General features: G+C 47.3%; 1 protein-coding gene across 1 annotated transcript; it reads left to right on the forward strand.

Annotated features, from left to right (window-relative positions):
• Positions 1-290: 290 nt before the first annotated feature.
• On the forward strand, positions 291-15,999 carry LOC307211797 (angiopoietin-4-like; the record flags this gene model as incomplete). The annotated part of the gene is made up of 6 exons (XM_079968833.1): positions 291-788; positions 8,806-9,028; positions 11,248-11,385; positions 12,196-12,412; positions 14,105-14,300; positions 15,722-15,999. 6 exons carry the CDS (start codon positions 291-293, stop codon positions 15,866-15,868), a joined length of 1,419 nt encoding a protein of 472 aa, XP_079824959.1. The 3' UTR covers positions 15,869-15,999.
• Between the last annotated feature and the right edge of the window lie 836 nt (positions 16,000-16,835).

Genomic DNA, 16,835 nt, shown 5'->3' on the forward strand with positions numbered 1-16,835 from the left:
TCCTCCATGAAAAATGCACCAGTTGCAGGCAATCTGCTCGATTTAATCCAAGGAAACCCTGAGTCTAAGCACACAGCCTCAAGGAGGTTTGGAGAAGACCTCGGGGCCTAGATTGAGCTGGCATTATTCCATACAAGGCAGAATAACAGAGAGGAGTGAAATTCACGCTTTGCCATCCTCTGGACCACATTTCTCGAATCGACGCACACCTATAACCTTGCAATCCCGATGGCAGCTCCACATTCAGCCTTAGGCTCTCCCTCGTGGTGGATCCCTTCCTTTCCACGCCAATGCAAAGTTTGGGGTTTGCACCAAGGAGACTTCTCCATGTCGGCCACCCTCTGAACGAGTGGCTGTTCCATTGCCAGCTGGCCTGGGCCTGTGCTTGCACCATGAAGCTTGGGGTGCCTTCAGGACCCCAAAGGCTGGTGGCACAAATACTCCTCTTTTTGGTTTTCCTGAACCGCCGCTCCCTGCAGAGACCCCTGGCGGCCGATGGCGAAGGGATGAGCGGAGATGACGGCCATCAAGGGAGCCCTGGACTCATCCAGTGTGGAGAATACAGCAACCAGGTCCTGCCCAATGGCAGGTGCAAGATCATCGCCACCTTGCCGCAACTGGACCAGCAGAGGTGCCCTGACATGTTCCGTTGCACGGACGAAGTCTCCTACTGGCTCCACGAGAACGAGGAGAGGAAACAGCAGATCCTGGAACTGCGGGAACTCATCTCAGAGCTCCAGGAGGAGCTGAGGAACCATCGTCACCGCATCAAGATTTTGGAGCTGCAGGTGAGTTTCTTATTTATTTATTTTAATATATAATTTTTTATTGATTTTAACATATAAATTTTAAAATGTACCACAAAACTTATCACTTATACAATCTGTTTTTTTAGACTTCCATCAGCACCTCTGATGATCCACCAATTTAACTGCTTCTTATGCATTTCTTAACTTTATATTGCCTTTACATCTCTTAACAAATCATCCTTCCCCTTCTCCATTTTTGCAATACTCCCAATAATACTCCTCACAAAACTTCTTGCAAACCTACAAATGTCGTCTGATTTTCACAAATACTTTTCAAATAGTCTGTAAATTTATTCCAGTCTTCCGTGAATTTCTGGTCCCGCCAGTTTCGAATCCTTCCTGTTAGTTTATCTAGTTCTGCATAGTCCATTAACTTCATCCTCCATTCGTCAATCGTCAGTAATTCTTCTTGCTTCCATTTTTGGGCCAGTAATATTCTTGCTGCTGTTATTGCATATAAAAAGAGCTTATACTCCTTTCTATTTATATCACTCCCAACAATGCCCAGTAAAAATGCTTCTGGTTTCTTTATAAATGTATATTTCAACATTTTTTTCATCTCATTATATATCATCTCCCAGAAACATTTCACCTTTTTACATTCCCACCACATGTGATAAAATGTTCCCTCTTTTTCTTTACATTTCCAACATTTACTACTGACTTTATACATTTTCGCTAACTTGACAGGTGTAATATACCATCTATACATCATTTTCATCACATTTTCTTTTAGGGCTCAGGTGAGTTTCTTAATGGGGAAAAACATGGGCAGCAATTTATGTCAAAGATAGGGAGACTTTGGGGACCATTGGGCTGGATCTGTCCCCATTCCCATGTTCCAACTTTAGTGCATGTTGGGGCAACCCACCTGTCAATCACATGATGCCATTGTGACATCAGATTCATTCATTCATCAATCCATCCATCACTCAAGACATCCCAGGGCAGTTTATGGAAGAAAATACAACACTAGTAAATAATTAAACCAAGACAACAAAATAAATGACCACCCCACTTCCCACAGATACATTTAAAAGGCTATAGGACAGCCTTTCTCAACCTGTGGGTCCCCAGATGTTGTTGAATGACAACTCCCATCATCCCTAGCTAGCAAGGCCAGAGCTCAGGGGTGATGGGATTTGTAGTCCAACAATATCTGGGGACCTACAGGTTGAGAACTGCTACTATAGGAAATTAATCAGCCAAAGGCAGAATAGAATGGTACTATAACTTCCCTTGACCTGGACCAGGGGTCAGCAAACTTTTTCAGCAGGGGGCCAGTCCACTGTCCCTCAGACCTTGTGGGGGGCCGGACTATATTTAGCGGTTGGGGAATGAACGGATTCCTATACCCCACATGCCTAGAACAAAATTAGCATTTTCTGCTGCTGAGTCACGCTGTTGGCTCATGCCAAGCATGTGGTATCCAAACACATTTATTAGAAACAAATCATATAAGAATCTGCTATAGTCAGCTTTTACCATCACAAAATCATAGAACAGTAAAGTTGGAGTGGATCCTAAGGATCTTCTAGTCCAGCAATGCAGGGATCTCAGCTAAAGAGTCTCTAAAAGATGGCCATTTGGCCAAGCTATCATGTCTGTGACAGAATAAATCAGACTTATTAGTGTTCATAAGGTGGCAACAGAATATTACTAGTTAGAGGAGATTGCTTGAGGTATTGGAACCCCAGAGCTGAGACCCCATAAGGCAGGCTTCCATAACCTCGGCCCTCCAGATGTTTTGGGACTACAACTCCCATGATCCCTAGCTAGCAGGACCCAGTGGTCAGCGATGATGGGAATTGTAGTCTCAACACATCTGGAGGACCGAGGTGGAGGAAGCCTGCCATAAGGCAAATAGGAAGCCCAGGTAGGATTGAGAGAGCCTTTATCCAGAAAAAGGGGGTTGTTGATTACAATTAAATAACCCTTTTGCTCCTGAGTGATGGGATTGAGCAGAGGAGGAAAGGACAGACTGCCACCCAGTTTATTGGATTAATCATCTGCTTTGTGATTGATTGATTGATTGATTGATTACAGGTAAATATTTGCACTCTTTCAAAAGCTTGACAGCTTTCGACAGTGTCTGGGATTCTTTAAAACTAGCCTCTGAAACTAAATACATGCTTAACTCGGGACCATGCCAAATTTAATTGTCTCTCTGTAATTTAATCGACTGAAAATATGGACTTGTAGCAGTAAGCAACAAGGATTTCTGCTGGTGCAATGGAATTTTCCCTCTCCCAGCCCTCCAGGCACCCTCTAAATCTGTTCTGGGGCTTCCCCAATACTCTGAAGCAGATTTGGGGTGCAATGGGGAGGGAGGAGTCTCTCAAAACAAATGCATTAGTTGCCCCCCCTTAGGCTGTCATCCTCACACCACTTACTTGGGAGCAAGCCCTTTCCAGTTCAACAGGACTTAACTTCCAAGTAGGCATGTTTAGGATTGGGCTGGTAGTTGATTAATCTACCAAATAAAAAAATAGCTTCCCTATTTATTTATTTTTTGGTTCGCTCCCAGATGTAAGAAGAGAACAGATTGCAATATGTGCTTTAATATTTGCATAACTGGAGGTTATGTAAATGAAAAAAAGAAAATAGAGAATCGAGTAAGAGAAAGGATGGCTGTTCTCCAGGTATGAATTACAGAAGGAAGAGAGATTTGGCCCCTTAGGAAGAAACAATATTTTCTTATTATTAAGACTCATAAATCTTTGCCATCCGACGGAGCTCAGAATTTGTTTATGGAGATCGCCTGGCTGGAACCATTCTGCAATTTTGAATCCATCACCTGCACAAATCCGGTTGCTCCTCTCTGAGGATGAGAGCACCTACACTCCTGGTATTAATCAATTGATCATCATCATGTTTTAACTTTGCTTAACATTAGTAGCAACCCAAAAACGTGGCAGCAAGGTACTGCATCGTACAGTTTACAAAACCAACAAGCAGTAAATAGCGAGAGAAGGAAACAGCGACACAGCAATACAAATCAAGACATCCATATTTCCTTAGTTGGCATGAATGGATGGTGAACGTTGAGCATCTAAGTCTGGAGTTTAGTAAATAAAATCCGCACGGCTGATGTAAAAGCATTCTGAGTAGTAGGAGGAAGAAGAAGAAGAAGAAGAAGAAGAAGAAGAAGAAGAAGAAGAAGAAGAAGAAGATTATTATTATTATTATTTATTTATTTATTTATTTATTTATTTATTTATTTATTTATTTATTTATACCCCGCCCATCTGGCTGGGTTTCCCCAGCCACTCTGGGCAGCTTCCAACCAAATATTAAAAACAATACAGCGTCAGCGTCATTAAAAACTTCTCTAAAGAGGGCAGCCTTCAGTTGTCTTTTAAAAGTAAAATAGTTGTTTATTGCCTTGACATCTGGTGGGAGGGCGTTCCACAGGGCGGGTGCCACCACCGAGGAGGCCCTCTGTCTGGTTCCCTGTAACTTGGCTTCTCACAGCAAGGGAACCGCCAGAAGGCCCTCAGTGCTGGACCTCAGTGTCCGGGCAGAACGATGGGGGTGGAGACGCTCCTTCAGGTATACTGGGCCAGAGCCGTTTAGGGTTTTAAAGGTCAGCACAACAATTTGAATTGTGCTCAGAAACGTACCGGGAGCCAATGAAGATCTTTCAGGACCAGTATTATGTGGTCTCGGCAGCCACTCCCAGTCACCAGTCTAGCTGCCACATTCTGGATTAGTTGTAGTTTATGGGTCACCTTCAAAGGTAGCCCCACATAGAGCGCATTGCAGTAGTCCAAGTGGGAGATAACTAGAGCATGCACCACTCTGGTGAGACAGTCCGTGGACAGATAGGGTCTCATCCTGCGTACCAGATGGAGCTGATAAATAGCTGTCCTGGACACAGAATTGACCTGCGCCTCCATGGACAGCTGTGAGTCCAAAATGACTCCCAGGCTGCACACCTGGTCCTTCAGAGGCACAGTTACCCCATTCAGGCCCAGGGAGTCCTCCACACCTGCCCGCCCCCTGTCTCCCAAAAACAGTCCTTCTGTCTTGTCAGGATTCATCCTCAATCCGTTAACTGCCATCCATCCATCCTCCAACCACCTCCAGTCCTCCACACACACACACCCTGGAAACACGCAGCTTGTGTGCAATTTCCCCTCGCAATAGACAACGTCCACAAGTTATTATACCACCAAGCCAAATGCAGATTTTGGTTCAAGGTTTTCCATTGTGGGGCTATTGAAATCCCAGCTGCAGCTAAGCACCCACTTCATAAATTCTTCAGCTGTTGTCTTGCTAAACATCAGGAAGAACTTTGTGGTGGCAAGAGCTGTTTGACAGGGAAACGGTCTCCCTCAGGAGGTTGTGGACTCTCCTTCCTTGGAGGTACTTAAGCAGAGGTTGGAGGGCCATCTTGTCATGGATGCTTTAGGTGAGATTCTTGCACCGCAGGGGGTTGGACTAGATGACCCCAGGACCCCTTGAACTCTAATAATAATAATAAATTTTATTTATACCCCGCCCTCCCGGGCCAGAGCCAAGCTCAGGGTGGCTAACACCAGTAAAATTACAGTAAAAACATAATGGGGGGGGATTTAAAATATTGGTTAAAATGCAATTTAAAATGCAGCCTCGTTTTAAAAGTAGCCCATAGATCAAAACCATAAGGGGAGGGAAACATAAGGGTCAGACTGAGTCCAAACCAAAGGCCAGACGGAACAGCTCTGTCTTTATATATATATAATTACAATACAAAATTATAAAACACAACACACACTTTATCACAAATACATTCTTTTTGGACTTCCCTCAGATCTTCTGATAATCCTCCGTTTTATTCATTTCTTACACATTTCCTAATTTTATATTGCCTTATATTAATAACATCTCCTCACTCCTTTTTCATTTTTACAATGTTTCTAATATTAATTCTTCACAGAGCTTCTTGCAAATGGAACAGCTCTGTCTTGCAGGCCCTGCAGAAAGATGTCAAGTCCTGCAGGGCCCTGGTCTCTTGTGACAGAACGTTCCACCAAGTCGGGGCCAGTTCTGAAAAGGCCCTGGCCCTAGTTGAGACCAAACTAACCACCTTGCGGTTTGCGACCTCCAAAATGTTGTCATTTGTGGACCTTAAGGTCCTCCACGGGGCATACCAGGAGAGGCAGCCCCGTAGGTACGAGGGTCCTAGGCCATATAGGGCTTTAATGGTCAAAACCAGCACCTTAAACCTGATCCTGTACTCCACCGGAAGCCAATGCAGTTGGTAAAGCACTGGATGAATGTGATCCCACAGCAAGGACCCCATAAGGAGTCCTTACATTTCTATGATTCCATGATTCACATATTCAGGAATGACAGCTGTGGGGAAACCTGAACAGGTGAATTAGTTATTTTGGATATTTATTTTAGATACACCTGGGAAGGATGAAACCTGGGGGCATCCCAGTCAAAAATGGAAGGAAACCCCCTGGAGCCCAGAGCCCCACCTGTGATGACTGCAATGCAGTATGAGAACACCTGCACAGGTGGTGCTGTGGGTTAAACCACAGAGCCTAGGACTTGCTGATCAGAAGGTTGGCGGTTCGAATCCCCGCGACGGGGTGAGCTCCCATTGCTCGGTCCCTGCTCCTGCCAACCTAGCAGTTTGAAAGCACCTCAAAGTGCAAGTAGATAAATAGGTACCGCTCCGGCGGGAAGGTAAACGGTGTTTCCGTGCGCTGCTCTGGTTCACCAGAAGTGGCTTAGTCATGCTGGCCACATGACCCGGAAGCTGTACGCCGGCTCCCTTGGCCAGGAAAGCGAGATGAGCGCCGCAACCCCAGAGTCAGCCATGACTGGACCTAATGGTCAGGGGTCCCTTTACCTTTACCTAAATAAATTTGAGCTCGGTTTCCTGATGATGTCTCTGCCGCAAGCCCCACTGCCAGGAAAGGGACGCCTTGGCTCCCATGGTAGCTCAGCTAAGAGATAAATCAATTTCATTTCCTATTAGACTCCAGATTGTGGGACCATTGGATTTTAGAAGCAATCCAGTAGGGAGATATCCTGGAAATCACAGGAGTGGAGAGGCCTCTTGTGAACACTGTGGGCTTCACACAGGCATCTCGTTGGCCGCTGTGAGACCAGGATGCTGGACTAGATGGGCCATGGGCCTGATCCACCAGGCTTTCCTCATGTTCTTGACTTCCTGCATGAGCCCCACTGCAAAGGGGCTCCTACTCGAGAGGAGCTTCAAGAAGGAGAACCTCACTGAATTGTGTACCCCTGTTGGTTCATGTCCCTGTGCTGGGTTTCGTACCAAGCGTGCTCTCCTTGGATCATGCCCTTTATCCAACACATGTTGGCTCATTTCTCTGCTGAGCTCCCCGCAGCCACAAAGTGTCTCCGTGCGAGACGAGAGGATCACAAGTTCTCTTCCATTAATTCTCTGCAGAGGGTCCCTGCCCTTTGCCAGATAAGCTTCTCTTGGGGGGTTGGCTAATGACAGATCATACCGATGAGCCAGAGATCTCAATCACACCAGAGCCATCAGCTCTTAAGGAGTTCGGCCACACAAGTCTTGTACATTTTGTGTGTGTGTGTGTGTGTGTGTGTGTGTGTTAGGAATCTGCAACATGGACCGCCTTATAGTGCAATACAGCCCTGTTCAGGGAAGTTTTTAATGTGTGACATTATAATGTATTTTTAATCTTTGTTGGAAGTCACCCAGAGTGGCTGGGGAAACCCAGCCAGATGGGCGGGGTACAAAGAATACATTATTATTATTATTATTATTATTATTATTCCCCAGCACAATGTTTCCTCAGCAAACTAGCCCACTGCATTTTACCCAGCCTTTAGCAGAGGTCAGCAAACTTTTTCAGCAGGAGGCCGGTCCACTATCCATCAGACCTTGTGGAGGGCTGGACTATATTTTTTTTTGGGGGGGGGGGAAATAATGAATGAATTCCTATGCCCCACAAATAACCCAGAGATGCATTTTAAATAAAAGGACACATTCTACTCATGTAAAAACATGCTGATTCCCAGAGCGTCCGTGGGCCGGATTTAGAAGGCAATTGGGCCAGATCCGGCCCCTGGGTCTTAGTTTGCCTACCCATGCTTTAAAGCATCAGTAGAAAAAGGCATTCTTAGAATCCTACTATTATAGAGCTAGAAGGGACCCAGAGGATCATCTAGACCAACCCCTTGCAATGCAGGAAAATTTAGCCATCCCATATGGGGGTCGAATCTGCACCCTTGGTATTATCAGCTCCACACTCTAACCAACTGACCTATCCAGGCCATCCTTGATTATTTCTTTATTTGGAGCTCTTGAGACCTCGCTTTTCAGCCAGAAAGGCTCCCAGTGCAGGTTGCATACCATAGGGACGCAGGTGGCACTGTGGTCTAAATCACCGAGCCTCTTGGGCTTGCCGATCAGAAAGTTGGCAGTTTGAATCCCTGCAACGGGGTGAGCTCCCATTGTTCTGTCCCTGCGCCTGCCAACCTAGCCATTCGAAAGCACACCAGCGCAAGTAGATAAATAGGTACTGCTGCAGGGGGACAGTATACAGTGTTTCCGAGCACTTTGGTTTCTGTCACGGTGTTCTGTTGCGCCAGAAGCGGTTTTATCATGCTGGCCACATGACCTGGAAAACTGACTGTGGACAAACGCCGGCTCCCTCAGCCTGAAAGCGAGATGAGTGCCGCAACCCCAGTCACCTTCGACTGGACTTAAGTGTACAGGGGGGCTTTACCTTTGCCTTCAGCTTCATACAACCAATTAAACAAGGCAGTCACTGCCCCACAGGCTTACAGTCAGGGCGAAAACACAACACAAAAGGGGAAAGACACAGGGAGGGAAGAAGAACATCAAACCTCAATTCTGGGCACCAATTTCTAAAGAGTTGTTCCTCTATTGACCAGTTGACCCAATTCAGGAGGTGGGGAGGGGGCTCTGGAGCATCTCTTGAATGCTTTGTTTGTCCTTTATTCCACGCCTCCTGCCGGCCACCTTCCTGCTGCTGCGAAGCATGAGGAGAAGTCCAGCCGCAACGCCACCGTGGAGCAGCGGGTTCAGGAGCTGGAGCAGCACTACCAGGAGGCCAGCACCCTGCAGCACATTCAGGCCACGCTGCTTTACGACATGCAGGCCCAGGTCCACAATGTCTCCCTGCTGATGGACTGGGTGCGGCACAACCCAGGCTGCCTGGTCCCGGTGGAGATGAGGCTCCAGCACGAGATGCACTACCCAGGTGAGTCCCCCCGGAAGAGCTGGGAGTCGGGTTCGAGCCCCACGTTGGGCAAAAGACTCCTGCCCCACAGTGGGTTGGACTAGATGATCCTTGGGGGCAGGGCCGGATTTATCGTTTTACTGTTGTTAGCCGCGGGATATAAATAAAAATTATTATTATTATTATTATTATTATTATTAGGTTTGATGAGGCCCTCAGCTACTGAAGGTAATGGGGCCCTTCATGTGTCCAGCTGTGATTTGCCAACAGCAGATTGTCGCTGTTATTTGTGTTGAATATATGCTATATGGGACGTGGGTGGCGCTGTGGGTTAAACCACAGAGCCTAGGACTTGCTAATCAGAAGGTCAGCGGTTTGAATCCCCGCAACGGGGTGAGCTCCCGTTGCTCAGTCCCTGCTCCTGCCAACCTAGTAGTTTGAAAGCACGTCAAAGTGCAAGTAGATAAATAGGTACCGCTCTGGCGGGAATTTCCGTGCGCTGCTCTAGTTCACCAGAAGCGGCTTAGTCATGCTGGCCAAATGACTATATAATTTATTCGACACTTACCAAAGGAGTGGAGGGAAGTCCAAGGCTTGGTTGAGACTAACTCAGTTATGTATTTTATTTATGATTTGTGAAGTAGATATAATTTGTATAAGGTATGTGGTGGATTTTCTTTTTTTGTTTATGTTTTTTCTGTGTATATGTGCAATATGAATAAAAATTGATATTACATAGAAGCGGCTTAGTCATGCTGGCCAAATGACCTGGAAGTTGTACGCCGGCTCCCTCGGCCAGTAAAGCGAGATGAGCGCTGCAACCCCAGAGTCGGCCACGACTGGACCTAACGGTCAGGGGTCCCTTTACCTTTACCTTTTACTTTTCCTTGATCGTGCATTGATTTCATCACCTCCCCAATCCCATCCTGAGCCTTCATTTGGCACCTCCTCTGTATTCTGTGGGGCATCCCTGCCCCCTATTGTCTCCTGGTCCTCTCCCCAGCCTAAGATCCCAAAGGAAATGCCCTTGGTGGTGTTTGTGATGCTGCTGCTTCGGTTGAGGGCTTTGACCCCATAACAACAACCAGGTCGATGGAACCCTTCCCATCTATCCTCCAACTGGGATTATGTGATAAAGACTTTCACCCACTAGCCCAAATCCAGCCTGAGCCCCTGACGTAGGCGAAGGGAAAATCACGCCTCTGGGCTAGCAATCCTTTAAGCCAGCCAGTTCTGGATGTTGTGTGCTCGCTGTCCCCCTAGCTTTAAGCGGGATGTAGACCAGGTCAGTCCGCTCCTGATCCCACTGCACACCGAGGCTACGTAAGCAGAGTCACCTCGGTTGCCCCTGGGCCAAAGGGAGAGGCATTTTGCAGCAAGAGGGACTCTGGTCACTGTGGGGTTCAATCACATGCCAGTGTGGAACTAGGGCTGCCATAAGTCTGGGATTTCCAGGACATATCCGGGATTCATCCGTTGGAAATAGTGTCTGGGTGGAATTTCAGGAAATCAGTAAAAATGTCCGGGAAAACCCAGGTGTATGGAAACCCATGTCGGAAGTGTTGCTTTGTTGGTGAATTTCCTTAAAAATATATCAAAAACTTTTTTTTTTTTTTTGAGATTTCACACACAAAAAAAGCTTAACAAAAGGAGGGAGGGAGGAAAAGGAGGGGAAGGAAGGAAGGAAGGAAGGAAGGAAGGAAGGAAGGGGGCTCAACAGCTCCCCTCCCCTCCCCCAACCCCCAAAAAAATCTCAACAACTTTTGTGTTCGGATTTTCACTTCTTGAAATATGGCAACTCTTGTTTGTTATTGTTTAGTCGTTTAGTCGTGTCTGACTCTTTGTGGCCCCATAGACCAGAGCACGCCAGGCACTCCTGTCTTCCACTGCCTCCCACACTTTGGTCAAACTCATGCTGGTAGCATCGAAAACACTGTCCCACCATCTCGTCCTCTGTCGTCCCCTTCTCCTTGTGCTCTCCATCTTTCCCAACATCAGGGTCTTCTCCAGGGAGTCTTCTCTTCTCATGAGGTGGCCAAAGTACTGGAGCCTCAGCTTCAGGATCTGTCCTTCCAGTGAGCACTCAGGGCTGATTTCCTTCAGAATGGAGAGGTTTGATCTTCTTGCAGTCCATGAAACTCTCAAGAGTCTCCAATTGAAGTCAGTTTGTTGTTATTGGTTTGCGGGCTCAGTCCAGATGATGCCTTGAAATGGTTTTTGTGTCCCTTCCGCCCCGGCAGATGTGAAGCATGCCAAGAACTGCCCCATCGATTGTGCCTCCATATACTACAACGGAGTCCGGCGGTCGGGCGTCTATAGCATCATGCCATCCGATGGAGGTCTGCCCATTGAAGTGCTGTGCGAAATGGATGTGGAAGGTATTACATGTTGAGATGCTTGGGTCAGACGCTGCTTCTTTCGCAGAGGGTTTACTGAAGTGCACCTCTCTGCTGAAGTGGCTCTTCCAGGATCCTGGACTAGATGTTAATTGTTTAATTCACACTGAAATGGAGAGTGCCTGTGTGTGTTTAACTGGAAGATTCCATTGAAGCTAAAGAAGAGCTCTCTAAGCACCTGGATGGGTTGATAATTAACTGTTGGAGTTCTCTGCTAACTAACATGTGAGTGTTTAACCTTAGATCACATGAGAGATATTCAATTGCCAATTGCCATTTTGAAGGGAGTTGCCTTTGGTTCTTTTGTTCCCAGCCAGAGTGGGAGTAAGGTAAAGGTAAAGGGACCCCTGACCATTAGGTCCAGTTGTGACCAACTATGGGGTTGCAGCGCTCATCTCACTTTACTGGCAGATGGAGCCAGTGTACAGCTTCCGGGTCACGTAGCCAGCATGACTAAGCCCCTTCTGGCGAACAAGAGCAGTGCACGGAATGGCCGTTTACCTTCCCGCCGTTTACCTTCTACTTGCACTTTGACGTGCTTTCGAACTGCTAGGTTGGCAGGAGCAGGGACCGAGCAATGGGAGCTCACCCCGTCGCAGGGATTCGAACCGCCGACCTTCTGATCGGCAAGTCCTAGGCTCTGTGGTTTAACCCACAGTGCCACCCGTGTCCCTCAGGGGTCCTTTACCTTTAAATCTTCCAAACGGGGTGGGAGAAGTTCAGATCCAGGTGATTTTTCTTTTCAATTGGATTTTCAGTTCAGTGACATTTCTCATCGCAATTGTGTGACAGGTGGAGGCTGGACCGTCATCCAGCGGCGTCAGGACGGCACGGTCAATTTCAACCGGACGTGGAATGAGTACAAAGATGGCTTTGGGGAGTTGAGCAGTGAATTCTGGATGGGTAACGAAAACATTCACAAGATCACCAGCCAAGGGGACTACTCTCTGCGCATCGACCTGGAAGATTGGAACAATAAGCACAAACATGCCTTTTACCAGCTGTTCAGGTAGGTCTTCAGGTGAGAGGGCACCTGGGTTACTGCCCAGCAAAACACGATAATACGATAATCTTTATTGTCATTGTCCCATACCGAACAACGAAACTGAAAAATCTACATAAGACATTCAAAACCCAACAAGCCTGCTATCCCAACCTGGTTCGCCCCCTAAAAACTCTGATACCCCATAATTAAATACAATATACTCCCATACAGACTCCTTACAATGCTTTTAAAACCAAAATCGCATTTGGGTAGAAACTGTTTCTCAGGCGGCCAGTCCTAGTCTTTATAACCCTGTACCTTCTTCCATCTTTCTTTTTGGGAAAGATGGAGGGCACAAGGAGAAGGGGACGACAGAGGACGAGATGGCTGGATAGCATTTGCGAAGCTACAAACATGAGCCTTACCAAACTGCGGAAGGCAGTGGAAGACAGGAATGCCTGGCGTGCTCTGGTCCATGGGGTCACGAAGAGTCGGACACGACTAAACGACTAAACAACAACAATAAACCTTCTTCCAGAAGGCAGAAACTGAAAGAGATCATTTCCGGGGTGCGCACTATCCTGCGCTTTCTCTGCAGCTTTCTTATGGCACCTGGAAGCATAGATTTGATCCAAGGTGGGAAGAGTGCACCCAATTATTCTCTCCGCAGTCTTGACAACCCTGGACAGCGTTGTTTTTCCCCTGACCGTGCAGCTCCCAAACCACACAGACAGACCATAAGTTAATACACTCTCAAGAGTACACCACCCATATTTACCAGCAGGATTGCTTTCCTCTTATCCAAAGCACCCTGTTGTTGAACTTCCCCCTCCCATCATCCCCAAGAGCCAGCATGCCCAATGGTCAGGGATTTCTTTTATTCATTTATTTCATGCCATTCCTAAACTTTATTGTTACAACAAAAAACCAAGTGGTTTACAAAAAAAGATAAAACCATAAAATTATCAATGGGGGGGGGAGAATAGCAGGAAAATTCTTAAACTTTCTAAACATCTGCATGGGCATGTCTAATTATTAATATTTTTTAATGGATAAATAAATGAAATCATTTAAGTTTACACCCCATCCTTTAGGAGAAGGGACTGAGAAATGGGAGCTCACCCCGTCGCGGGGATTCGAACCGCCAACCTTCTGATCGGCAAGTCGTAGGCTCTGTGGTTTAACCCACAGCGCCACCCGCGTCCTATGAAAATGTTTTAATCAGGAAATAAATAATACGCTGTCTGCAGGAGGCCCTCGCCTGCAGAGCGCAGAGCAGGAGCGGCGACTTAGAAGCCCACTCTAAGATAATAATAATAATAATAATAATAATAATAATAATAATAATAATTTATTATTTATACCCCGCCCATCTGGCTGGGCCTCCCCAGCCACTCTGGGCGGCTTCCATAGAAACCAAAAATACAGTAAAATATCACACGTTAAAAACTTCCCTGAACAGGGCTGCCTTAAGATGTCTTCTGAATGTCAGGTAGTTGTTTATCGCTTTGACATCTGCTGGAAGGGCGTTCCACAGGGCGGGCGCCACCACCGAGAAGGCCCTCTGCCTGGTTCCCTGTAACCTCACTTCTCGCAATGAGGGAACCGCCAGAAGGCCCTCGGTGCTGGACCTCAGCGTCCGGGCAGAATGATGGGGGTGGAGACGCTCCTTCAGGTGCTGAGATGCTCTCAGAAACCTTTCCTGTTGCCTTGCAGCATTGAGAACGAGGTGAATTACTACCGTCTGCATGTGGAGGGCTTCAGTGGGACGGTGGAGGATTCCTTCGCCTGGTACCACAACAAGAGGAGTTTCAGCACGCCCGACTCGGGGAATATCTGCGCCGCCATCTCCCACGGAGGCTGGTGGTACCACCAGTGCTTCTTCTCCAACCTCAACGGCGTTTACTACAAAGTAAGTAAGGACACTGAGGTGGTCTCCACAGCCCGCCTGCCCTCTCGGGTTTCCATTTTAATTTCAGCTTCAAGCAAGCTTGTGAGTGGGTGGGTGTAATATGCTAAAAATTGCTAAATTTATATGCTAAATTTACAGTCATACCTCAGGTTGTGTCCGCTTCAGGTTACGTGTTTTCGTGTTGCGTCCTGCGGCAACCCGGAAGTACCGGAACGGGTTACTTCTGGGTTTCAAGGCTCGCGCATGTGCAGAAGCGCTAAATCACGCTGTGCGCATGCGTAGACGCGACACTTCGGCTTGCACCAGTTCAGCGTTAAGGACGGACCTCCGGAACGGATCCCATCCATAACACGAGGTTCCACTGTACAGTGGTACCTTGGGTTACAGACGCTTCAGGTTACAGACTCTGCTAACCCAGAAATAGTACCTTGGGTTAGGAACTTTGCTTCAGGATGAGAACAGAAATCGTGCTCCTGTGGTGCGGCGGCAGTGGGGGGCCCCTTTAGCTAAAGTGGTGCTTCAGGTTAAGAACAGTTTCAGGTTAAGAATGAACTTCCAGAACAAATTAAGTTCTTAACCTGAGGTACCACTGTATATGCTAAAGCTATTTTTGGTCATCTGCATACTATCCCTTGCTTTTTCCAGTAGGACTAATTGCAGTCGTTAACAGTTGTCAAAAGGTTTTCCATACCCATTGAGGCAATCACCCATCTCCCACTACCCTTCTGAGAAAAACCCCACTCCACCCTCCCACTATTAATAATAATAATAATAATAATAATAATAATAATAATAATAATAATTTATTGTTTATACCCCGCCCATCTGGCTGGGTTTCCCCAGCCACTCTGGGCGGCTTCCAACAAAATATTAAAATACAGTGGTCTGTTAAACGTTAAAAGCTTCCCTAAACAGGGCTGCCTTCAGATGTCTTCTAAAAGTCAGATAGTTGTTTTTCTCTTTGACATCTGGTGGGAGGGTGTTCCACAGGGCGGGTGCCACTACTGAGAAGCCCCTCTGCCTGCTTCCCTGTAACTTGGCTTCTTGCAGTGAGGGAACCACCAGAAGGCCCTCTTTGGAGCTGGACCTCAGTGTCCGGACAGAACAATGGGGGTGGAGTATACCTTCAGGTATACTGGGCTGAGGCCATTTAGGGCTTTAAAGGTCAGCACCAACACCAGAATGTTCACGGTTTTCATGGAGATATAAAAAAAAACTAGCAAGCATAAACTGACACAGAAATGAGAAACAGAGATAGGTAGAATCATCCACCCTTAATTTAGAGGGCCTCCGGTTCTCCCACCCCACATTAAGCTCTAGGTGTCAGACTTCCACATCTGGTTTTAGCAAAGGGGTGCAAATTTACCCTCTGTTCTCTTCCCCAACTCTCTCCTCTCCTCCCGTGTTGCCCATATGCGCAGGGTGGAAGATACTCTCTGAAGAACCGCAAGATTCTTGGCCCCGATGGAGTGGTCTGGTACACGTGGAAGGACACCGATTATTACTCCCTCAAGAAAGTCACCATGATGATCCGGCCCCGCACGTTCCGTCCCCACCTCTCCCCGTGAAGGAACCCAGGATTTCCTTCTCATCAAATCACAGCTGGGCGATGGATGACCTTTGACCCTGGACAACTGCATCGCAGTCCACCGGCATGTCCTGAGGCATGGCCCCTCACGCCAGTCAGTCTGTCACATGGACAATGCAAAGAGCAGTGGACAGAATCTGACCCTCGGGCGTTTTCGCCCAGGAGGGGTGCATTCTGGCAGCAAGGCTAGCTTGACGAACGAGGGGTGGTTGGTGCTCTCCCTAAATGTGGGCGCTTTGGTGGCTGCAAGCTGGGGAGATGGCAGCCCAGTGGAAGTCATGGCTTCTTGGAAGAATGGCTGCGTCCAGCCCTTCGTCAGAACGAAACGGGCTACGAAAAGGAAACCAACGAAATGAGTTTGGAATATCAGTATATTTTATGAAGACTGATGGGCGCCAGCTTGGAGCGGTGTAGTGCTGCGCTCTGTTGGAAGAAGCTGGGCTTTGCTGGACCTCGAAGTCCCTCTTTCGCTTACTGTTCCCGACATTCAGACATCTTGCCTGTTCAGCCTTGAGGATTCACCATTGCCACCTGCTGCCATTCAAAAGGAACTGCTATGCATATGGAAGGCTCCTCGTTTTTCTCTGGCAGTTTGGGGGCATATTTCCGCAACGTATCACAGAGACCCCTTGCGACAGGGACCTATATCTCTTTGAAGCTGAACTGTTTAGCGTAGTTGGAAGAAGAGGAGGAGAAAAGAGACAGCATCGCTTTTACTTATTTCGTAAAATTTATATACTGCTTGATTTGTAAAGGGACGCGGGTGGCGCTGTGGGTTAAACCACAGAGCCCAGGACTTGCCGATCAGAAGGTCGGTGGTTCGAATCCCCACGAAGGGGTGAGCTCCAGTTGCTCGGTCCCTGCTCCTGCCAACCTAGCAATTCGAAAGCATGTCAAAGTGCAAGTAGATAAATAGGTCCTGCTCCGGTGGGAAGGTAAACGGCGTT

The sequence above is a fragment of the Podarcis cretensis genome (genome assembly GCF_951804945.1).
Source record: "Podarcis cretensis genome assembly, chromosome: 3".
Lineage (NCBI taxonomy): Eukaryota > Metazoa > Chordata > Lepidosauria > Squamata > Lacertidae > Podarcis > Podarcis cretensis.